The sequence below is a fragment of the Chionomys nivalis genome, chromosome 20 (genome assembly GCF_950005125.1).
Source record: "Chionomys nivalis chromosome 20, mChiNiv1.1, whole genome shotgun sequence".
Taxonomy (NCBI): domain Eukaryota; kingdom Metazoa; phylum Chordata; class Mammalia; order Rodentia; family Cricetidae; genus Chionomys; species Chionomys nivalis.
Window position 1 is genome coordinate 7,761,420 of NC_080105.1, and position 17,730 is coordinate 7,779,149.

The following is a 17,730-nucleotide window of genomic DNA, read 5'->3' on the forward strand; positions in this document are numbered from 1 at the left end:
ATGATTATGAATTCCTCGGTTCTCAGATTCAGCCTTCTCTAGTTAGTTTGTAAAATTCTTTAAATGTTTAAATAATGTAAAATGCATGTTCTTTTGGTTTTCTTTAACTAGTCTAAGCAGAGGTAAAAGAACTTATAAAATTTCAAATTGGACAAAATAAGAAGAAAATGTATTTCTTAAAGCCATTAAATCTAAATTTAAAAGTCACCCCAATTATCTTTAATTTGTCTTATTAACTCTCAAATATCAAATTAAACAACCCATTAACAACATTAAAAATTAAGCTTGATTACTGAAATTGATTGAAGTAATTTTTTTGTGGAACTGTCCTGTTTAAAGTTAGATTGTTAACTTGTGGGTATTTTTATTACATTTACAATAGAGTTTACCCACTGTTCACTGCTTCTGTCTGATTCCAAGAAGCCAGACATTGCTACACAGCCAACATTATTAAGTAAAATCAAAGGGAAGGTAATGGACCAAGATCTCAATAGATAAACAGTTTTCAAATAAAATTACAACACCTTGATTTCTGATTTAAAATTACTATAAAGATGTAGGAATCGAGCCAGTGTGAAGTATTCAGCATTCAGAAAGCATGATAGATCAGCAGACCAAAATGGAGGGCTCAGTCACAAATACTTGACATTTTCAGTGGCTTTGCTTATGACTTTCTCTAGTTTTTGATAAAACAATTTAAAATATTTATCATACTTTATTAATGCATGTGTCTTTGTGCACAAAGCATACAGATACCAAAGAAGTAAGAGAACTATTGGATTCCCTAGAGCTGGAATTGTCTGTCAGAGTCCACAATATACAGTGAATGTACAGATGACAGACCAACAGGCAGATCCTCGGGAAGTGTATACGTCCATGTCCACATGGAGCAACCCGATTTTAGAAAAATCACTGTCATATATGTAAAAACCTTGTGAAGCCATGACTTTTCCCTTCAAAATGGAATTCCTTCCCAAAACACTTCAGCAGTGTGACTTCTGCACAGACAAGGGAGTAACCTTGCTCCATCCCCCACCCACCACACACAAACCAGGAGGCCTTAGGGTGATATCATTCATTCTTTGTTCTAATAGTCAAATTTACATAGAGACAATCTCACAAAATTGCCTGTTGACAGACTACATAAAAATTTCTGTAGAAAACAGGTACTTGGTGGGTGGAATTTGCTTCTTTTCTTTCTTTATATTTGCCATTGGGAGTCATTTTATTTCTATGTTCCTTTAGGTGTGATTCCATAATCCAATTTTAAAAAGTGGTTGGATACTCTCATAACATTTGCGCTGCTGTTGTGCGACTATAGTTTGCAGGTGGATGCTAGATCCTGTTGATGGGTGTAGATGGGTGGATGGTGATAGTGGATCACTCATTTACCATCAATTGTACTATTCTCTGCGAGAGTATGTTCACATAAGTAGTAATGTCAGTTCATAGACACTACAAATGATCCACAAAAAGAGTTATTTGGGAATAGCTTAAAGAGTAATAAAAAAGAGGGCGTAAGTGGGGTAAAAAGCAAGAAAACTCTGCATTTAAATCTACAGAAAATGTTCTCATTGCCACAGCTATAAATAGCCAACAAATCTATGAACAAAATATCTCACAAAGGAGTAGCAAAAAGTTACTTTGCAACCTGTTTTGTGAGATTATACTCTTTTTAGAGTCTGGTAGCAAGGTAAACTGTGCCTTTGTCAGCTAGAGACCTAGAAGTAGCTCTCTATTGAGGCCAGCGGCCTGATTTTTACTAATGAAGAGAACTGAGAAGACATCTGAAGCTTTGTAGGAGGAGCTGGTATGCTTTCTGCTCTTAAACTGACAAAGCTATAATCAATCAGCATAGTCATCAACACCATGAGAGATCTGAGAAAAATAAATAACATTAAAAAACATATTAAAGGCTTATCCAATATAATCAAGTTGGCTTCATTCCAGTGATGCAAACATGATTCAGCATGCAGAAATCAATAGACATAGTCCACCACATAAACAGACTAAAAGACAAAAACCATGTAATCATCTCATTGGATGCTGAAAAGGCCTTTGACAAAATCCAACATCCTTTCATGGTAAAAGTCCTAGAGAGCTTAGGGATACAAGGGATATGCTTCAATACAATAAAGACAATTTATAGTAAACCCATAGCCAACATCAACCTAAATGGAGAGAAACTCAAAACATTTCCTATGAAACAAGACAAGATTGTCTACTATTTCCATACCTATCCAATATAGGACTTAAATTCTTACCTAGAACAATAAAACAACTGAAGAAAATCAAGGGACTACAAATAGGAAAGACTGACAGACAGAAAGACTATGACAACGTGCACAAGACCTTCAAAGGTTCAAACTAGAAAAAAATTCAGCACTGAGAAGAGGAGTATGGCAGGCTTCATGCTTAGGAGAAGTTACTTAACACAAGACAAACTCCATGCTGTTGGTGTGTGTGTGTGTATGTGTACCTTTTGTTTTGTTTTGTTTTTGTCTTACTGACTTTTTCTATTAGATTTTCATTCTTTTTGTTTTTTGTTGCTTCTCTTTTCTTTTTCTTTTTGAGAGGAAAAAAATCCATGAAGTTGGGTGGGTAGGGAGTTAGAGATGATAAAGGAGTTGGGGGAAGGCAAAGAATATGGTCAAAATATATTATATGAAAAATAATAACAATTTTCAGTTCATCATAAAATAAATGAAATCCTTTCTTCAAAAATTGGAAACAAGATAATGACTTAAGTTAATAAAAAACCACAATATTATTGAATAACAAATAGTGTAATGGTAATTCCCTAGCATGATAGATAATTTCTGTATACTATCAAAAACTGGAACCAAAAAATCTGTTATGCTCTGTTCCTTACATGCAGAGAAATCACAATGGAAACAAATCTATTACACAATGCAATATGAGATAAAAATACATTGTGAGGAAGACTGAGGAAAGTAACACAGTCAGAAGGATTTTATGGGGCCCTCTTCTCATTACTGTCTTCCACTGCAGTGCAGATCATTACCACAGCCACTCATTTATCAGGAAGGTAACTCAAAATACTGATTAAAGGAAGATTAGATATAAAACTTTATCTTTATCTTTATAACATGCAAAATATTGAAGGTAGGAAATTATATTTCATTTTGGTTGTGTATGGCACAAAATGACTAAATTTCATGTAGATGTGTTTTTACACTTTTAAAAAGTTGCTACCCCTATTCATTTTCCACACAACATTTCTAATAAAATTTAATATTTACTTAATCATTTTTTGTTTTGTTGAACTAATTGACTATTTCATATAAACAATAACAAGTAGTCACACTCAGGATAGTTTTTCTGATTAAAAGAATAATGGCTGTTAGCAAGTCTGCTCTGGAACCAAGGACTGGATTTCAATAGGACCTGTTTTCACCTAAGCTAAATTCTATCCTTGCTCTTGTTCTCTTCCAAGTATCTTCTTCACTGCTGCCTTGACATCCTTGTTCCTCAAGGTATAGATAAGAGGGTTAAGCATTGGGGTCATGAGTCCGTAGAAGAGTGCCAAAAGCTTGCCCTTCAGTTTTGCTGAGCTGCTGTTAGGTGCCATGTATGCATATCCACTGATGGCAGAGCCATAGAACATTACGACCACCAAAAGATGGGACCCACAAGTGTGAAAAGCCTTCTTCCGACCTTCAGAAGACTGTATCCTTATGACTGCTCTGACAATATTGACATAAGAGAAAAGAATTACCCCAAGTGGGATAACTTTCATGACAACCACAGCAGCATACATCTCTATCTCATTGACCCAGGTGTCAACGCATGATAACTGAAGCATGGCAGGTACCTCACAGAAGAAATTCTCTATCTGGTATTTCCCACAACGAGGCAACAAAGAAGTCAGGACTGTCTGCACCAAGGAGTTGCTGAAACCAGTTACCCAGGCTACTGCTGCCAACAGCTGAGAGTGCATGACAACTGTGTGACGCCGAGGCTGGCAGATGGCCACATAGCGATCACAAGCCATGATGGAGAGAAGGCCGAGGAAGATGAACAGTTGTGCTATGCATCCCTCATAGCTGATGCTTCTCTTATGGCTCTGTACATTTATCAGCATCTGGGGGACAGTAGAAGTAGTATAGCAGAGATCTAAACAGGAAAGGTTGGCCAGGAAGAAACACATGGGGTATGGAGTTTAGGATCAAGGCGAGACAAAATGATAATAGCTGAATTACCAAAGAGGGTCAATATATAGAAGATGGAGACGACGACAAGGAGAGCCATCTCCAGTCGGGGCCATTCAGAAAAGCCTACCAGAACAAAGCCGCTGGTGTGATGAGGGGTGCTATTGAGCCTTCTCATTGCTGGAATTCCATACTGAAAAATATCAATAATAGAGCTTTGCCGTCCTGGTTATCCTTAATGTTTCACGTAGTAAAGAAACTGGATAGGGGATGCTGAAACAAAACCATGAATAACTTCATTTTATTTCTGCAATAAGAAAAATAGTATTAACAGCTGTGCATGTATAGTCTGTCATCCGTTCTTATACCCACATTTTTACAAGTAAAGAGTTTTAGAAAGTCAAATTAGAACCAGGCATGGTGACTCACACTGGTAACCCCAACACTTGAAAGGCTGAAGCAAGAGGATTTATGTGAAAGAAAGGCCAGCACGGATTGCAGAGTGAGGCTCTGTGTCTCTCCATTGCTCCCGCAAGCTACCTAAATACCGAACAAAAATAAAGAAATAAAAGGCAAATATAATAAAGATGTATTATATGATACTTGTTATCAGGTGTTGTATCTATTAACACAGAAGAAAGTGAAAACCTCACTGAAGCTTCATTAAGTTTGTAATTTACTCAAAATATTTTTGAACATAATTTTTCTCAATTGAACTTGCCTTCCTGTAGGTTCTTTTATTTATTTTTTAAAAGAGAACAAACTATCCTTTTTTTTTTTCATTTCACGTACCAATACCCCCTTCCTCCCCTCCTCCCATTCCCTCCATCTTTCCCCCAACCCCATTCATGCCTCAGAGAGAGTAAGGCACATTCCTGCAGGTTCTTAATACTTTTGTATAATAGAAGTTTGAAATTGCTACCCATGAAAAGCAGTCAGTTGGTGGTGACAAATATACTTCTTTTTCTTTTCTTTTCTGTTTTTTTTTTTTTGTAGAATCTTCTCTCTGCTTAATATAATTAAGACAACAAGGATAAAACCTCTAAAACGCAGGATAATGTGCATGTAAAATTAATATACAAAGATGTTTAGCCACAGAATAATGAGGAGTTAACATCACTGAGACTGATGGTATAAAATGTGTCCTTTTTTGTTTATGTAAAGAAACATACACACAGCGGGGCAGTGGTGGCACATGCCTTTAATCCCAGCACTTCCCTTGGAAGGCAAAGGCAGGCAGATCTCCATGAGTTCAAGGCCATTCTGTTCTACAAGAGCGAATTCCAGAACAGGCTCCAAAGCTACCAAGAAACCTGTCTCAAAAACAAACAAACAAAAAACAAAAAAAGGAAAAAGAAACATACACACACATACACCAACAGTCAAATAACACAAACTATAAAAGTCAGTTTCCAGAGATGATCTCATTTTTTTCCAATTTAGTCATACTTCCTACATGAGGAAAATTCTCACATGATTTCTTAAAATTTTGCATTATATTCATGTAATCTTCCTGAAGCTAGAATGATTGTTTATATATTCAGCTTTATGCAGCAGAATGGGAAAAGTTGTGAAGAATGTTTTTAAAAATTATCTGGTACTTGTTTGTGTTGTGACAGCCAACAAAAATATGACTATGTACATATGCAAATTGATTGCACGTATGTGTACTTTGTATGTTTCATGCTCCTTTGTGTAAAATAAACACTTGGTTTAAATGAGAACAAATTACTCAAATTACACAGTTGAAGTACAAGGTTATATAAGTGTAATATTGTTGTTAAGATACCAAACATTATCACGACTCTTGGTAAAAAGGTTTTGTAACCACTTTAGAGATAATGTTTAATGTAATTTAAGAATAGTTTTAATCCCAAAATAAAGATATGTATAATTCTATTCCTTCACTTACTATAGAATTTTTGACAGTTTTATATGAATTTGTTTTTATCACCATCTTATTTTTGACAAAGTTGTACATGCTGTCTATAAATAATTTGAGAAATTTGAGAAATATGACTAAATATAGTGACTTATTCATGTGACAATAAATCCTAATAATTATTGTTGGAAAAAACTTTACCTCAGCTCTGTTAGCATTTTTCAATAATAGAAGGTATCTTTTTACCTATAGTCACCCCTTTGTATGATAGATTTCTTGTTCTTATCTCTCTTGTTTCACTGAAATGTCTTATTCTTTGCTAATTATCTATGCAATTCCTTCTGTACCTCTCCAGCATCCCAGTAACTTTTGTTCAGCTCTGGTTCTGCCAGATCTTACATGCTGTTTGTCCAGCCAACAAAAGTAGTGATCTCAGAATAACTCATTATATGAAGCAGACAAGATATAAAAGGTGAAATATTTTCTCACTTTTTTGAGATATATTTAATTGAAATCATGAAAAAAACACAAAAATAAAAAATGTGTTCTTTGCCTTTCATAGAATTAACAATTTTATTTTACAATTGTATTACTTTTTTCCATATTTCTTTTTTATTTTTTTATTATTTATTTATTTATTTATTTTTGGATTTTCGAGACAGGGTTTCTCCGTAGCTTTTTGGTTCCTGTCCTGGAACTAGCTCTTGTAGACCAGGCTGGCCTCGAACTCACAGAGATTTGCCTGCCTCTGCCTCCCGAGTGCTGGGATTAAAGGCATGCACCACCATCACCCGGCTTTCCATGTTTCATTTAGTGATTGTGCTTTGTTTTCTACTAACCAATTACAATAGATGTGGCTAAATATAGTTCCCCTCCAAAGAACATTGTAGTTCCTCTTACTGATATTTGTCATACTTGACATTATGGTTTCAATTATTTCCTGTCAGAGCCCTCAATGAAGACATCAGGAGCTGTTGTTTGGAACAGAGAAAACATCCATGCATTTCATCTCAGTCACTTTATAGCCCTCATAGTGGAATTACTGGCTAGGGAAGATATCATAGAAATTCAGTGATTGGATGTAAGAGAGTAGATATGGAACAAAAAAAATTTCATGACATGAAAAATTTCAGGTTGATTACTATCCCACAATGGCAAAGAATGTTTTGGTCACCAGTTTCCTTGTGGTTCATGAATTTCATAATGGATATAAGCAGAACTATTTGGTAAATTGAGGAGATAAACATCCTAAGTATAATTTGAGTTACCAGATCATAGTAATAAACAGATTGTTCTTTTGCATGTACCAATAAGCATTCCTTTTGGATTTAACTGAGATAAACATGAGAATTAATATTTTACGAAAAGAAAGGTGTAAGACTTTTAGCCTTCATGGATGGTCTTTGGACAATAGAGAACATCTGGAAATGGTATTTAAAGTGTAACAAACCACGAAATTGGATTTCACTCATGGTGGCATTTCATCTTGAACAGCATGACTTCTACATTTTTAAAGTATATGATTCATTACTAATTTTAAGGAAAACACAGCTAAAAGAAATTTTTAAAATTTCTAAATTAAATGGTGTTTCCTGAGAAAATTTTCCAAATAGCCTTTATTATTCTGAGAAAGTTTATAAGACAGAGTAGATATGTTTAGAGGTTTACTTAGAAAATAATATTTATAGCTATTTTAAACAAATAGTTGACAACAATTATTCAAAAAATGTTCTCATGCTTACATTCATAAAAAAATGTAGCCTTTCAGTTTTAAGCAGAAAAGGAGTTTATGTGTAGGGTGCATGATCAGATTGCCATGGGTAGAAGGCTCCTAATAACCTGTCTTTTCATTGTTTTTCTTTTTGCAAGCTAACTAGAGTGATAATAAACTCATTGAGCATTTGCAAGGTTCATTGTGAGTAAGCAGTGCAAATAAAAAATGTAGACTCCCTAATCCTCAGTAGTCATTCATTGCAGATTATAGCTAATACATATAGAATTATGACTATGTGGTAAAGAGGAATCCAGATTCTTGATTATTTAAATCATTTCTCAAACCTATAAGTTGGTTTCTTATGAAATCTCCTTTGGTTTTGAGGACAATGTCAGTTCATGCTTTAGCATAACTACCTGGCACAGCTTCTCCTGCCATTCACTTGGCTATCCTGATGGACGAAACTAGTAATCCAATCTCAATATCACCCATGATGGTCAAGTTTAAGATGACTAGCCGGGTGGTGGTGGCGCACGCCTTTAATCCCAGCACTCGGGAGGCAGAGGCAGGCGGATCTCTGTGAGTTCAAGTCCAGCCTGGTCTACAAGAGCTAGTTCCAGGACAGGAACCAAAAGCTACAAAGAAACCCTGTCTCGAAAATAAAAAAAAAAAAGATGACTTTGGTTTAATTTATTGTAAATTAATTTTTTTATTGACTGTAGTAATTTTAATTCCCAATCCCTGTTGTGCCTCTCTCCTGCATTGCTTATAGCCTCTAACTGTGAAACAAATGTTTTTACTATCATTACAGTTCACAAAGCAATACTTTGAAAAATATAAGAAATAAAAGTAAAGTTACCGTTTTTAGAATACTGACTGCTCATCCTAATGGAAGATGTGTCTCGGGTTTCTGGGTACCTCACTTCTTAGGCTGGCTTCACCTTTCGCTTCTGTAGTTCCTTGCAGCTCTGAACCTTCGGTGTATCTAACCCTCACCACAAATCTGACTCTGCTTATTTTGTAAGTCACATTTGCCTATAATCTGCCTTTTAACCCTTGTAGACTAGTGACATTAGAACCAAATGTGCTAGAAATTCTGACCTTAGGGAGTCATTCCCTCTGTTGCAATTAAGCAGAATTTAAGTAAATGAGAATTTTGGCCATGGGGGAAAATACAATAGCAGCATAAATTATTACAAAGCTATTAAATTTTATGTGATTCTTCTACTGGTCTTATCTCACTTTTTAAAAAATTATCTATTTCTTTTGTGTAATACACACTGAAGACACTTTATATTTAAAGTTACATTCAATTTTGAAGATGCCCCCTAGCTGCTGGACTGACCCTCAGTTCTCCTTGAGACTCTTTCCAGTAAGGATGCTCTGAGATACTAATGAACTGTGCCTTACAGTTGCCTGCTTTTGAAATTAGGTTAATAAGCAGCATGTAATTAATATTATTTGTGACTGGTTTCTGTTGTCTAACATTTATGCTTTTCACATATCATTCCACCTATGAAAAGAAGATGTACAACAGCAATTATACTTTTGGTTATATTTAGAGGCACATGATGTGGAAAGAACTTTCTCGTATATATCTTTCAATGAACAAATGAATAATTTTTATTTTTTGCTAAATCTAGGAATGTAATTTCTTTTTTCCATATTTACAAGTAATTTTTTCTTTTTTATTATTATTTCATTAAAAATTTCTACCTTCTCCCATCCTCCCATTTCCCTCCCGCTCCCCCCACTCCCCTCCCCCTCCCTCTCCAGTCCAAAGAGCAGTCAGGGTTCCCTGCCCTGTGGGAAGTCCAAGGCCCTCCCCGCTCCATCCAGGACTAGGAAGGTGAGCATCCAAACAGACTAGGCTCCCACAAAGTCATTACATGCAGTAGGATCAAAACCCAGTGCCATTGTCCTTGGCTTCTCAGTCAGTCCTCCTTGTCAGCCACCTCAGGGAGTCTGGTTTGATCACATGCTCCATCATCCAGCTGGCCTTGGTGAGTTCCCAACAGATCAGCCCCACCGTCTCAGTGGGTGGGTGCACCCCTCGTGGTCCTGACTTCCTTGCTCATGTTCTCCCTCCTTCTGCTCCTCATTTGGACCTTGGGAGCTTAGTCCATTGCTCCAATGTGGGTTTCTGTCTCTATCTCCAACCATCGCCAGACGAAGGTTCTATGGTGATATGCAAGATATTCATCAGTATGGCTATAGGACAGGGTCGTTTTAGGCTCCCTCTCCTCAGCCGCCCAAGGATCTAGCTGGGAACATCTCCATGGACACCTGGGAATATCTCTAGAATCAAGTCTCTCGCCAACCCTAAAATGGCTCCCTTAATTAAGATATATACTTCCCTACTCCCATATCCACCCTGCCTTCATCCCAACTGTCCCATTCCCCCAAGCTCTCCCCCTTCTCCCCTTCTCACTTTTTTCTCCCCATTTCCCATTACCCCGACCCCACCCCACCCCCAAATTTCCAATTTTTGCCTGGCAATCTTGTCTCCTTCCAATATCAGGAGGATAATTATGTTTTTCTTTGGGTTCATCTTATTTAGCTCCTCTAGGATCTCATATTATAGAGTCAATGTCCTTTATTTATGGCTAGAATCCACTTATGAGTGAGTACATACCATGTTCCTCTTTTTGGGTCTGGGTTACCTCACTCAGAATAGTGTTTTCTATTTCCATCCATTTGCATGCAAAATTCACGATGTCATTGTTTTTTACCGCTGAGTAGTACTCTAATATGTATATATTCCACACTTTCTTCATCTATTCTTCTATTGAAGGGCATCTAGGTTGTTTCCAGGTTCTGGCTATTACAAATAATGCTGCTATGAACATAGTTGAACAAATGCTTTTGTAGTATGATAGAGCATCTGTTGGAGGAATGTAATTTCTTATCTAAATGTTAGAGCATATTCATTTTTAATAAAGATTGCCAACCAGGTTACAAAAGGATTGAAATAATTTATGCTCCAGCTGTCATCAATCTTCATTTCCTTTAAAGCCTCTTATATTGGTCATATCATATTTTATAAAATTATTATTTATCCATTTTGTTTTGTATATTAAAAAATCACCGTTAAGACAATAATAATTATGCTGAAATAAACATGAATATGTGTACATATTTTTCTATGCACCTACATATACATATAAATAACATAATATTTTCTTCAACTCAAATATTCAAATAATGTAACTGTTGATTCAGTTAATGTTTGGTAATGATTAAGCATGTTAAAAGTTTGTTATTTTCGGACAATGAGGACTACTGAGAACTGAAGAACAATGGCAATGGGTTCTTGATCCTATTGCATTTAATGGCTTTGTGGGAGCCCAGGTAGTTTCGATGCTCACCTTAATAGACCTGGATGGAGGTGGGTGGTCCTTGGACCTCCCCACAGGGCAGGGAAACCTGCTTGCTCTTTGGGCTAAGGAGGGAGGAAGACTTGATTGGGGGAGGGGGGGAATGGGAGGTGGTGGCGGGGAAGAGGCAGAAATCTTTAATAATTAAATAAATAAATTAATTAATAAAAAGTGTTATTTTGACTAATTGGATATGAAATACATTTAAAATTTGAGAATCCTTTCTGATTTAAGGTGAAGAATTTAGTTCTGCTCAGTAAACTTCACAAGCTTATCATGAGCACATTCTCTCTCCTTAAATCTGACATGAATATCAATTCAATCTAAGCAGCTGAAAACTGTTCACACCTTCCTCCATCACATGTGTGTCTCTGTGTGTGTATGTATAGAGCAGGTGTAATGCTCAACTATGTTCATATCAGCATTATTTGTAATAGCAAAAACCCTTAAACTATAAATTCTCATCAAATGAAGAATGCATAAATAAAATGTAGTATGTTTACATAATGGAGTACCACACAACAGAAAAAATAATGACATCTTGAAATTATCAGACAAATGGATGGATCTAGAAAAAATCATATTGAGTGAGGTAACCCAGACCCAGAAAGACAAATATAATATGTACTCAGTCGTAATAGCTTTTAGAAATACTTCCAGCTGTCATGGGTGCAATATTATTTCTGTGGGATCTTTTATTTTTTTCTTTTTCAAACGAAAAAGTGAAAATGATATTTATTTAGCTTTTAGAAAATTAAATAACAAAACCCAGAACAAAGCAAAACAAAAACTGTAACATGTCATGACTGATCATGTCCAATAACAATAGCCCTTATTAATGAATATAAAAAATAAAATTTACCATTCGTACTTGCTCTTTTCCAAACTTTTACTACATGGATATTTTTAGAAGCTTGAGCTAAGGGGGGTGGGGGGAATCCCAGAGCTACCCAAGCCCCTACCATGTGATTGAGATTTAAAGTCCCATAGGGACACGCATTTCTATTCCTGAAGACCCCACATAGCTGGATCTCTTGGAACTCCAGACTAATGCTTTCATGAGGACACAGGCAATGTCTGTCAGAGCAGGAGCCAACCTTGTCTGGCACTGGTCTGGTCTGGCTTTCTAAGCTCTCCACAGGACAACAGTTCTAAGCTGTCAGCATTCCTGGCAGCCCAGTCTAAAGTCATTGTTATCTTCAGTGGCAGCCTCCCAACTGCACCAAAACTGGGATTAACAGAACTTAGGTCAAACTTTGACCTGTACTCCTGGGAGCTGGAGGACAATTGGTACAGGAAGATAAGGAGTAACCAAGTGTGATGACTGTACTTATCCACCAATATACAACAAATCTAGAGAAAATGAGCAGGCCACATTTCACCAAGCCCCTCAAAACAGAGGCACAATGAGTGAGCCAAGGCCCCTGTCCATGCTAACAACCTCAGTTCATCTAGGCCCTTTCCCGAAGAACCTTATTAATCTGTTTCAAAAGGCACCTCTGGCCAGGGCAGAGACCAGAAAGAAGCAGGACTTCCAGCTAAGACAATGGCGCATGGAGTTTAAGTTGTGCAGAAGACTACAGCGTGAGATGACAGCATCACTAATATCTAGAGCTGCAGTGCTTGCCTGCTGGATCACACTCCTGGAGCGTCTTAATGCAGCTTAACGGCCGTTGCCCAGATGTCGTTGCTGGGGACCGGGGGAAGGACCCATCCTTGGGGAATAGAGTTACCTTTGGGATGATCAGACGGCACCAGGTACTGATCCCAATCATGCCTTATCTGAAGGAGCGCAGGCAAGGAGTGCTCAGCCTGGAGGTAATACTGGCGGAATGGCTGCAATAGGTGAGCAAGTGGGAACTCATCCGGATCTCCAAATAACTTGGACTCGATTTCTCGTTTCTGAAGTAAAAGTTTCTCTTTCTCTTTTCTCTGTTTCTTTTCTAATTCTCTTTTCCTCTCTTCCTCCTGTTCTCCTTCTAGCATAACTCGGAGGGCTCTCTCTTCAGCTTCATACAGTTCAGAGCGCTTTTTAATGAGTTTTCTCAGTCGCTGAAGACGATGCTCAAAAGTCTCATCTGCTGAGGCAGGAGGAGAGACCCCTTTCCTCGCTGCAGCTTCTTTCCTCAGTTTCCTCAACCTCTCTAAAGCACGCAGAATGTCCACCATTCTTTTAGTGTCCGATTGTTTTTTCCTTACTTCAGATAAGACACCATCAGCAGCCACTTTGAGTTCCTGTTCCCGCTTCTTTTCCTCCACTTCCTTCACGCACTTCACCCTCCAGCGGTCAATCTCCTGCTCCCGTTCCGTAGCCTGCGCGGCCTCCGCCTCCCGCTCAGCCTCGCGTTCCCGGGCCCTCTCCCGAAGCCGCAACCGGCGGCGCCGGACCCTCTCAAGCCTCCGCTGCGCCTCGCCCACATAGGCGGCCTGGGCCAGAGGCTGCAGCCGCTCGACTAGCTCCGCTCGCAGTGGCACAGCCTGAGCGTGTAGCGAGGCCCAGGCCGCTCCGTCGGCCTCGGCCTCTCGCAGGGACTGCCCCAGGCTGCGGAGCCGCCGCACCAGGCGAAAAACGGCGCGCAATCGCGCGCGCACCTCGCCCAGGCTGGGCCCGACGGGTGTGCGCGGTGGCCTGGGGCCGCCCGGCCGCCGAGGGTTCCCGAACACCGCCTCCAGCCACTGCCGGTCGCGCAGGCGCTGCAGGACTGCGTCCCCGAGCACGTCGGGCGGCGGCGGCGCCTCGGCCCAGCGCGGGTTCCAGGGCGGCCCGGGGCCTGGAGGCGGTGGCCGCGGACGCTCGCCGGCGTCGGGCCCCGGGAAGGGCCGGCACTGCGGAGGCGGTGGCGGCAGCGGCGGAGGGGGTACCGGGAAGAAGGAACCGCTGCCGCCGCCGCGGGAGGTCTCGGCCGGGGCGCGGGGTTGCAGTGTCAGCGGAGGCTGGAGGAAGGGGGCGGATGACCCCGGGAAGGGGCCGGGCCGCTGGGGAAGAGGCGGCGGGAAAGCCGGGGAGGGCAGCGGCGGGGGCGGACAGCCGAACGGAGCGGAAGGCGGTGGCTGCGGGGGCGGCGGTCCCTGACGGCCCTGGGCGAAGAAAGGTGGCAGGGCCATGTCTGTAGCGCAACGGTGCGAGCTCTGACAGTAATGTGTGTACTTCTTTACGCGAGTTCCGGGCTGTGGGATCTTTTAAAAACTAAAATGAAACTTAAGTTTCAAGATTACTATCTGGTACAATTGCATATAGTCTCTGAGTAGTTGGTAGGGTTTTTCTGAAGTTCTTACTTGAAGATCTGGCCAGAATGTTGTAAGAAAGCACACCATCAAAGCTAGCCAAGCTGGAATTATCTTGAGCATTTTGTAGCTCAAAACCTATCCTAGTGTGGTGGAGATGAGGCTGATACAAGTCTGTTATAGAGCTGGAGGTGTCAAAAGGAGTTGGATTTGAAAGAGAGAAGGGAGAGACTAAGATCTGCAATTGGCCTACCTGTTTCCATAGCCTGCAGGGCCTGCTAATCCCAGGGAATGCCTGCAGATGATACATACTGGGATATCAGTATGAAGAAATATTGGGTGAAGAAATATTGTAGGAGAAGGTCTTCATGGTCTGTTGGGTAGGGTTTCAGAGAGGAGGGGCTACTACAGTGGGTGTGCTGCTGCAGAACTGGGGATGAGACTGGAGATGGGACTGGGAAGAATGGAGGGAGAGGTAAAGACATTCAGTTAACCGAGCGGCTTCCCTGGCCTGAATGACCTGCAAGTTCCAAAATATTGACCATTTAGCATTAAAAAAAACTTCATGGAAACACTTGAAAATAAATGTTTTCTTTAATATTTTAAAGCAAATAGTTTCAAATTAACATTTTAGCATATTGTAATATTTACACTGTTTTAGTTAATTACAATTTACAAAAGAATTCAAAGACTTTTAGCATGTGAATTATAAAATAAAGACATGAACTGATATAAGACCATTATATAGTTACTTTAGAACAAAGATTTGTGTGTGATATAACTGGATAGGAAGTAGAAGTCTTGGGGGCATCAGGGATAGAATTTGCAAAACTTCTGAGATATCGCAATTTAGATTTTCATCCTGAACTAAAACATAATAGAATGCTCTCTATTGTATTGGTCTCTTTAGTTGTATCCCTTAGTATTTGAAATCATTTCAGAATTAGTAATTAGAACATAGCCCTGGATGAAGAGATACTTTCAAAATTACAAAGATACTCAATATAAATTGGAACTGGAGGTTACTCTCCTGCTTGCCAGTTCCCAGATGAACTTGCAGAGGTTTAATATTACTTATAATTGTTTTGCCAATGTCTCAGGCATATTACTGACGAGTTCCCACAATTAAATTAACCAGTTTTTGCTATTCTGTGTATTACCATGTGGCTGGGCCTTACTGGGAATAATCTGGCATCTTTTTCCTTCAGCGTCTCCCAGACTCCACCTTCTTTTTCCTGTTTGGATTTCCTGCCTAGCTACATTCTGCCCTGCCATAGGCCAAAACAGCTTTATTCATCAACCAATAAAAGCAATATTCATTCACAACATAAGAATGACATCCCGGATCAATAAGTCAGACAGAAAATGTATCAATATTTGTTTGTTTACTCTGGTTCTATATTCATGTTTATTAGTGAATAATTCTGTGTGGTTCTGTTGTTACCTATTCCTGCTCAGAACTTTTCTCAGGCCCAAAGTTCTCCTCAGGGCTGCCTTGACTTTCTTGTTCCGTAAACTATAGATGATGGGGTTCAGCATGGATGTCACCGCTGTATAGAAGAGGGCCAAGAATTTGGCTAGTCCTTCCTGGTGAGTGACTAGCCTTGGGCCTCAAGTAGGAAATAGATGCTGAGCCATAGAAGAGTGTGACTACAAGTAAGTGGGAGGAAGAGGTAGAGAGAGCTTTATGGCGTCCCTCAGGTGAAGGCATCAGCAGCACGGCAATCAGAATCCTGACATAGGAAGAAATAATCAGAAAAAATGGGCTGGATATGCAGAGGACTGCCGCCACAAAGACGGCAGCCTTGTTTTGGGATGTATCTCCACAGGCAAGTGCCAGGAGGGGTGGAAGGTCACAGAAGAAGTGGTCTATCTCACAGGGCCCATAGAAGTCCAAAGAAAAAATAAAATTCGTCTGTCCCAACCCTACTATGCATCCCATTCCCCATGAAACCATTGCCAAATGGGCACATACCCCATGGCTCATTCGGGTTGCATACTGGAGTGGGTAGCATAAGGCCATGCAGCGGTCAAAAGCCATGGCTACCAGTAGACAGCACTCTGTTATTCCAAAGAATGAGAAGAAAAACATCTGTGTGGCACGAACCTCCCAAGAGATCCCTCGAGACTCACTCACAAGACTCTGCAGCATCTTGTTTATGACAGAGCAAGTGTAGCCAATCTCCAGGAGAGACAAGTAGGCCAGGAAAAAGTACATGGGTGTGTGCAGGGCTGGACTTGTAAAGATGGCAAGGGCTATGAGTGCATTGCCTGTCAGCGATACCAAGAACATGAGGAGGATGAGGGTGAACAGGAGGAAGCACTCTCCAGGGACTTCAGAGAACTTAGCAAATGCAAAGCGTTTGACAGACAAGCTGTTCTCCAGCCACAGGGAGCAATTGACACTCATCTCCTGGAAGAGAGAAGAGCAAGTCATTAGAAGGATTCTTGCAGGTGGGGGAAATTATTCAATTTAATACTTAAGATCCTCAGTTAAGTCAGAGACAGAATCTTCATCTTCAGCCATAAAATTAGTGTTTACAAACAAGTATTTATCGTCACAGAGTTTCATATCTAACCTTTTTCTCTGCTTACCACATCAAGTGATTTTCCAACGTGTACTGAACATTATACTGAGTGACTCAGGACTTAGGACAGGTGCTGTACCCTTGTATTCCCAGCCCTGATGAAGCTGAGGCAGGAAGCTTACCATTGGTTTGAGTTCAGCCTCACTTGTGGAGTAAGATATCAGCCAAATAAAAGAAAAGGAAATCATTACTTGTGACCCAATTCTTTCTCCATGCTTTTCATTGACGTGTTATCAATGTCCCCTTGAAAATCTGCTCTCCCACCAACTCTTATCTATGCTTTCCTATTGCTGTGGATACTCTCTCTCCACCCATCTCAGAATGTAGTAGGGCCAGAGTATTCTGTGATTTCTATGGCTAATATTCATATACGTGCCTTAAAACATAATTCCTTCAGCCGGGCAGTGGTGGCGCATACCTTTAATCCCAACACTTGGGAGGCAGAGGCAGGCGGATCTCTGAGTTTGAGACCAGCTAGGTCTACAAGAGATAGTTCCAGGACAGGCTCCAAAACCACAGAAAAACCCTGTCTCGAAAAACAAAAAAAAAAAAAAAAAAGAAAAAAAGAAAAAAAGAAACATCATTCTTCAAGTATGACTTATATTTATGTGAAGATAAAATCAAATCAAATAACATCTTAGAGAGCAGGCTGGTCATGAACTCACAGAGATCAGACTGCCTCTCTTTCTAAGTGCTGAGATTAAGATCATATTCCACCATCACACAGCAATTTCCATATCTTAATAGTTCCCATCTTTTAATAGAGCATGCT

The 17,730-nt window shown here is 39.8% G+C and overlaps 1 protein-coding gene and 2 pseudogenes across 1 annotated transcript; all 3 read right to left on the bottom strand.

The window, feature by feature from the left end:
- The window catches only part of LOC130862662 (non-receptor tyrosine-protein kinase TNK1-like), a 618,047-nt pseudogene that overhangs the window by 359,486 nt on the left and 240,831 nt on the right, over positions 1-17,730 (bottom strand).
- LOC130862663 (programmed cell death protein 7-like) lies at positions 11,862-14,294 on the bottom strand. The gene has a single exon (XM_057752389.1). The coding sequence runs from the start codon at positions 14,248-14,250 to the stop codon at positions 12,799-12,801; it is 1,452 nt and encodes a 483-aa protein (XP_057608372.1). The 5' UTR covers positions 14,251-14,294; the 3' UTR covers positions 11,862-12,798.
- Positions 15,811-16,780, bottom strand: LOC130862674 (putative olfactory receptor 2I1; annotated as a pseudogene).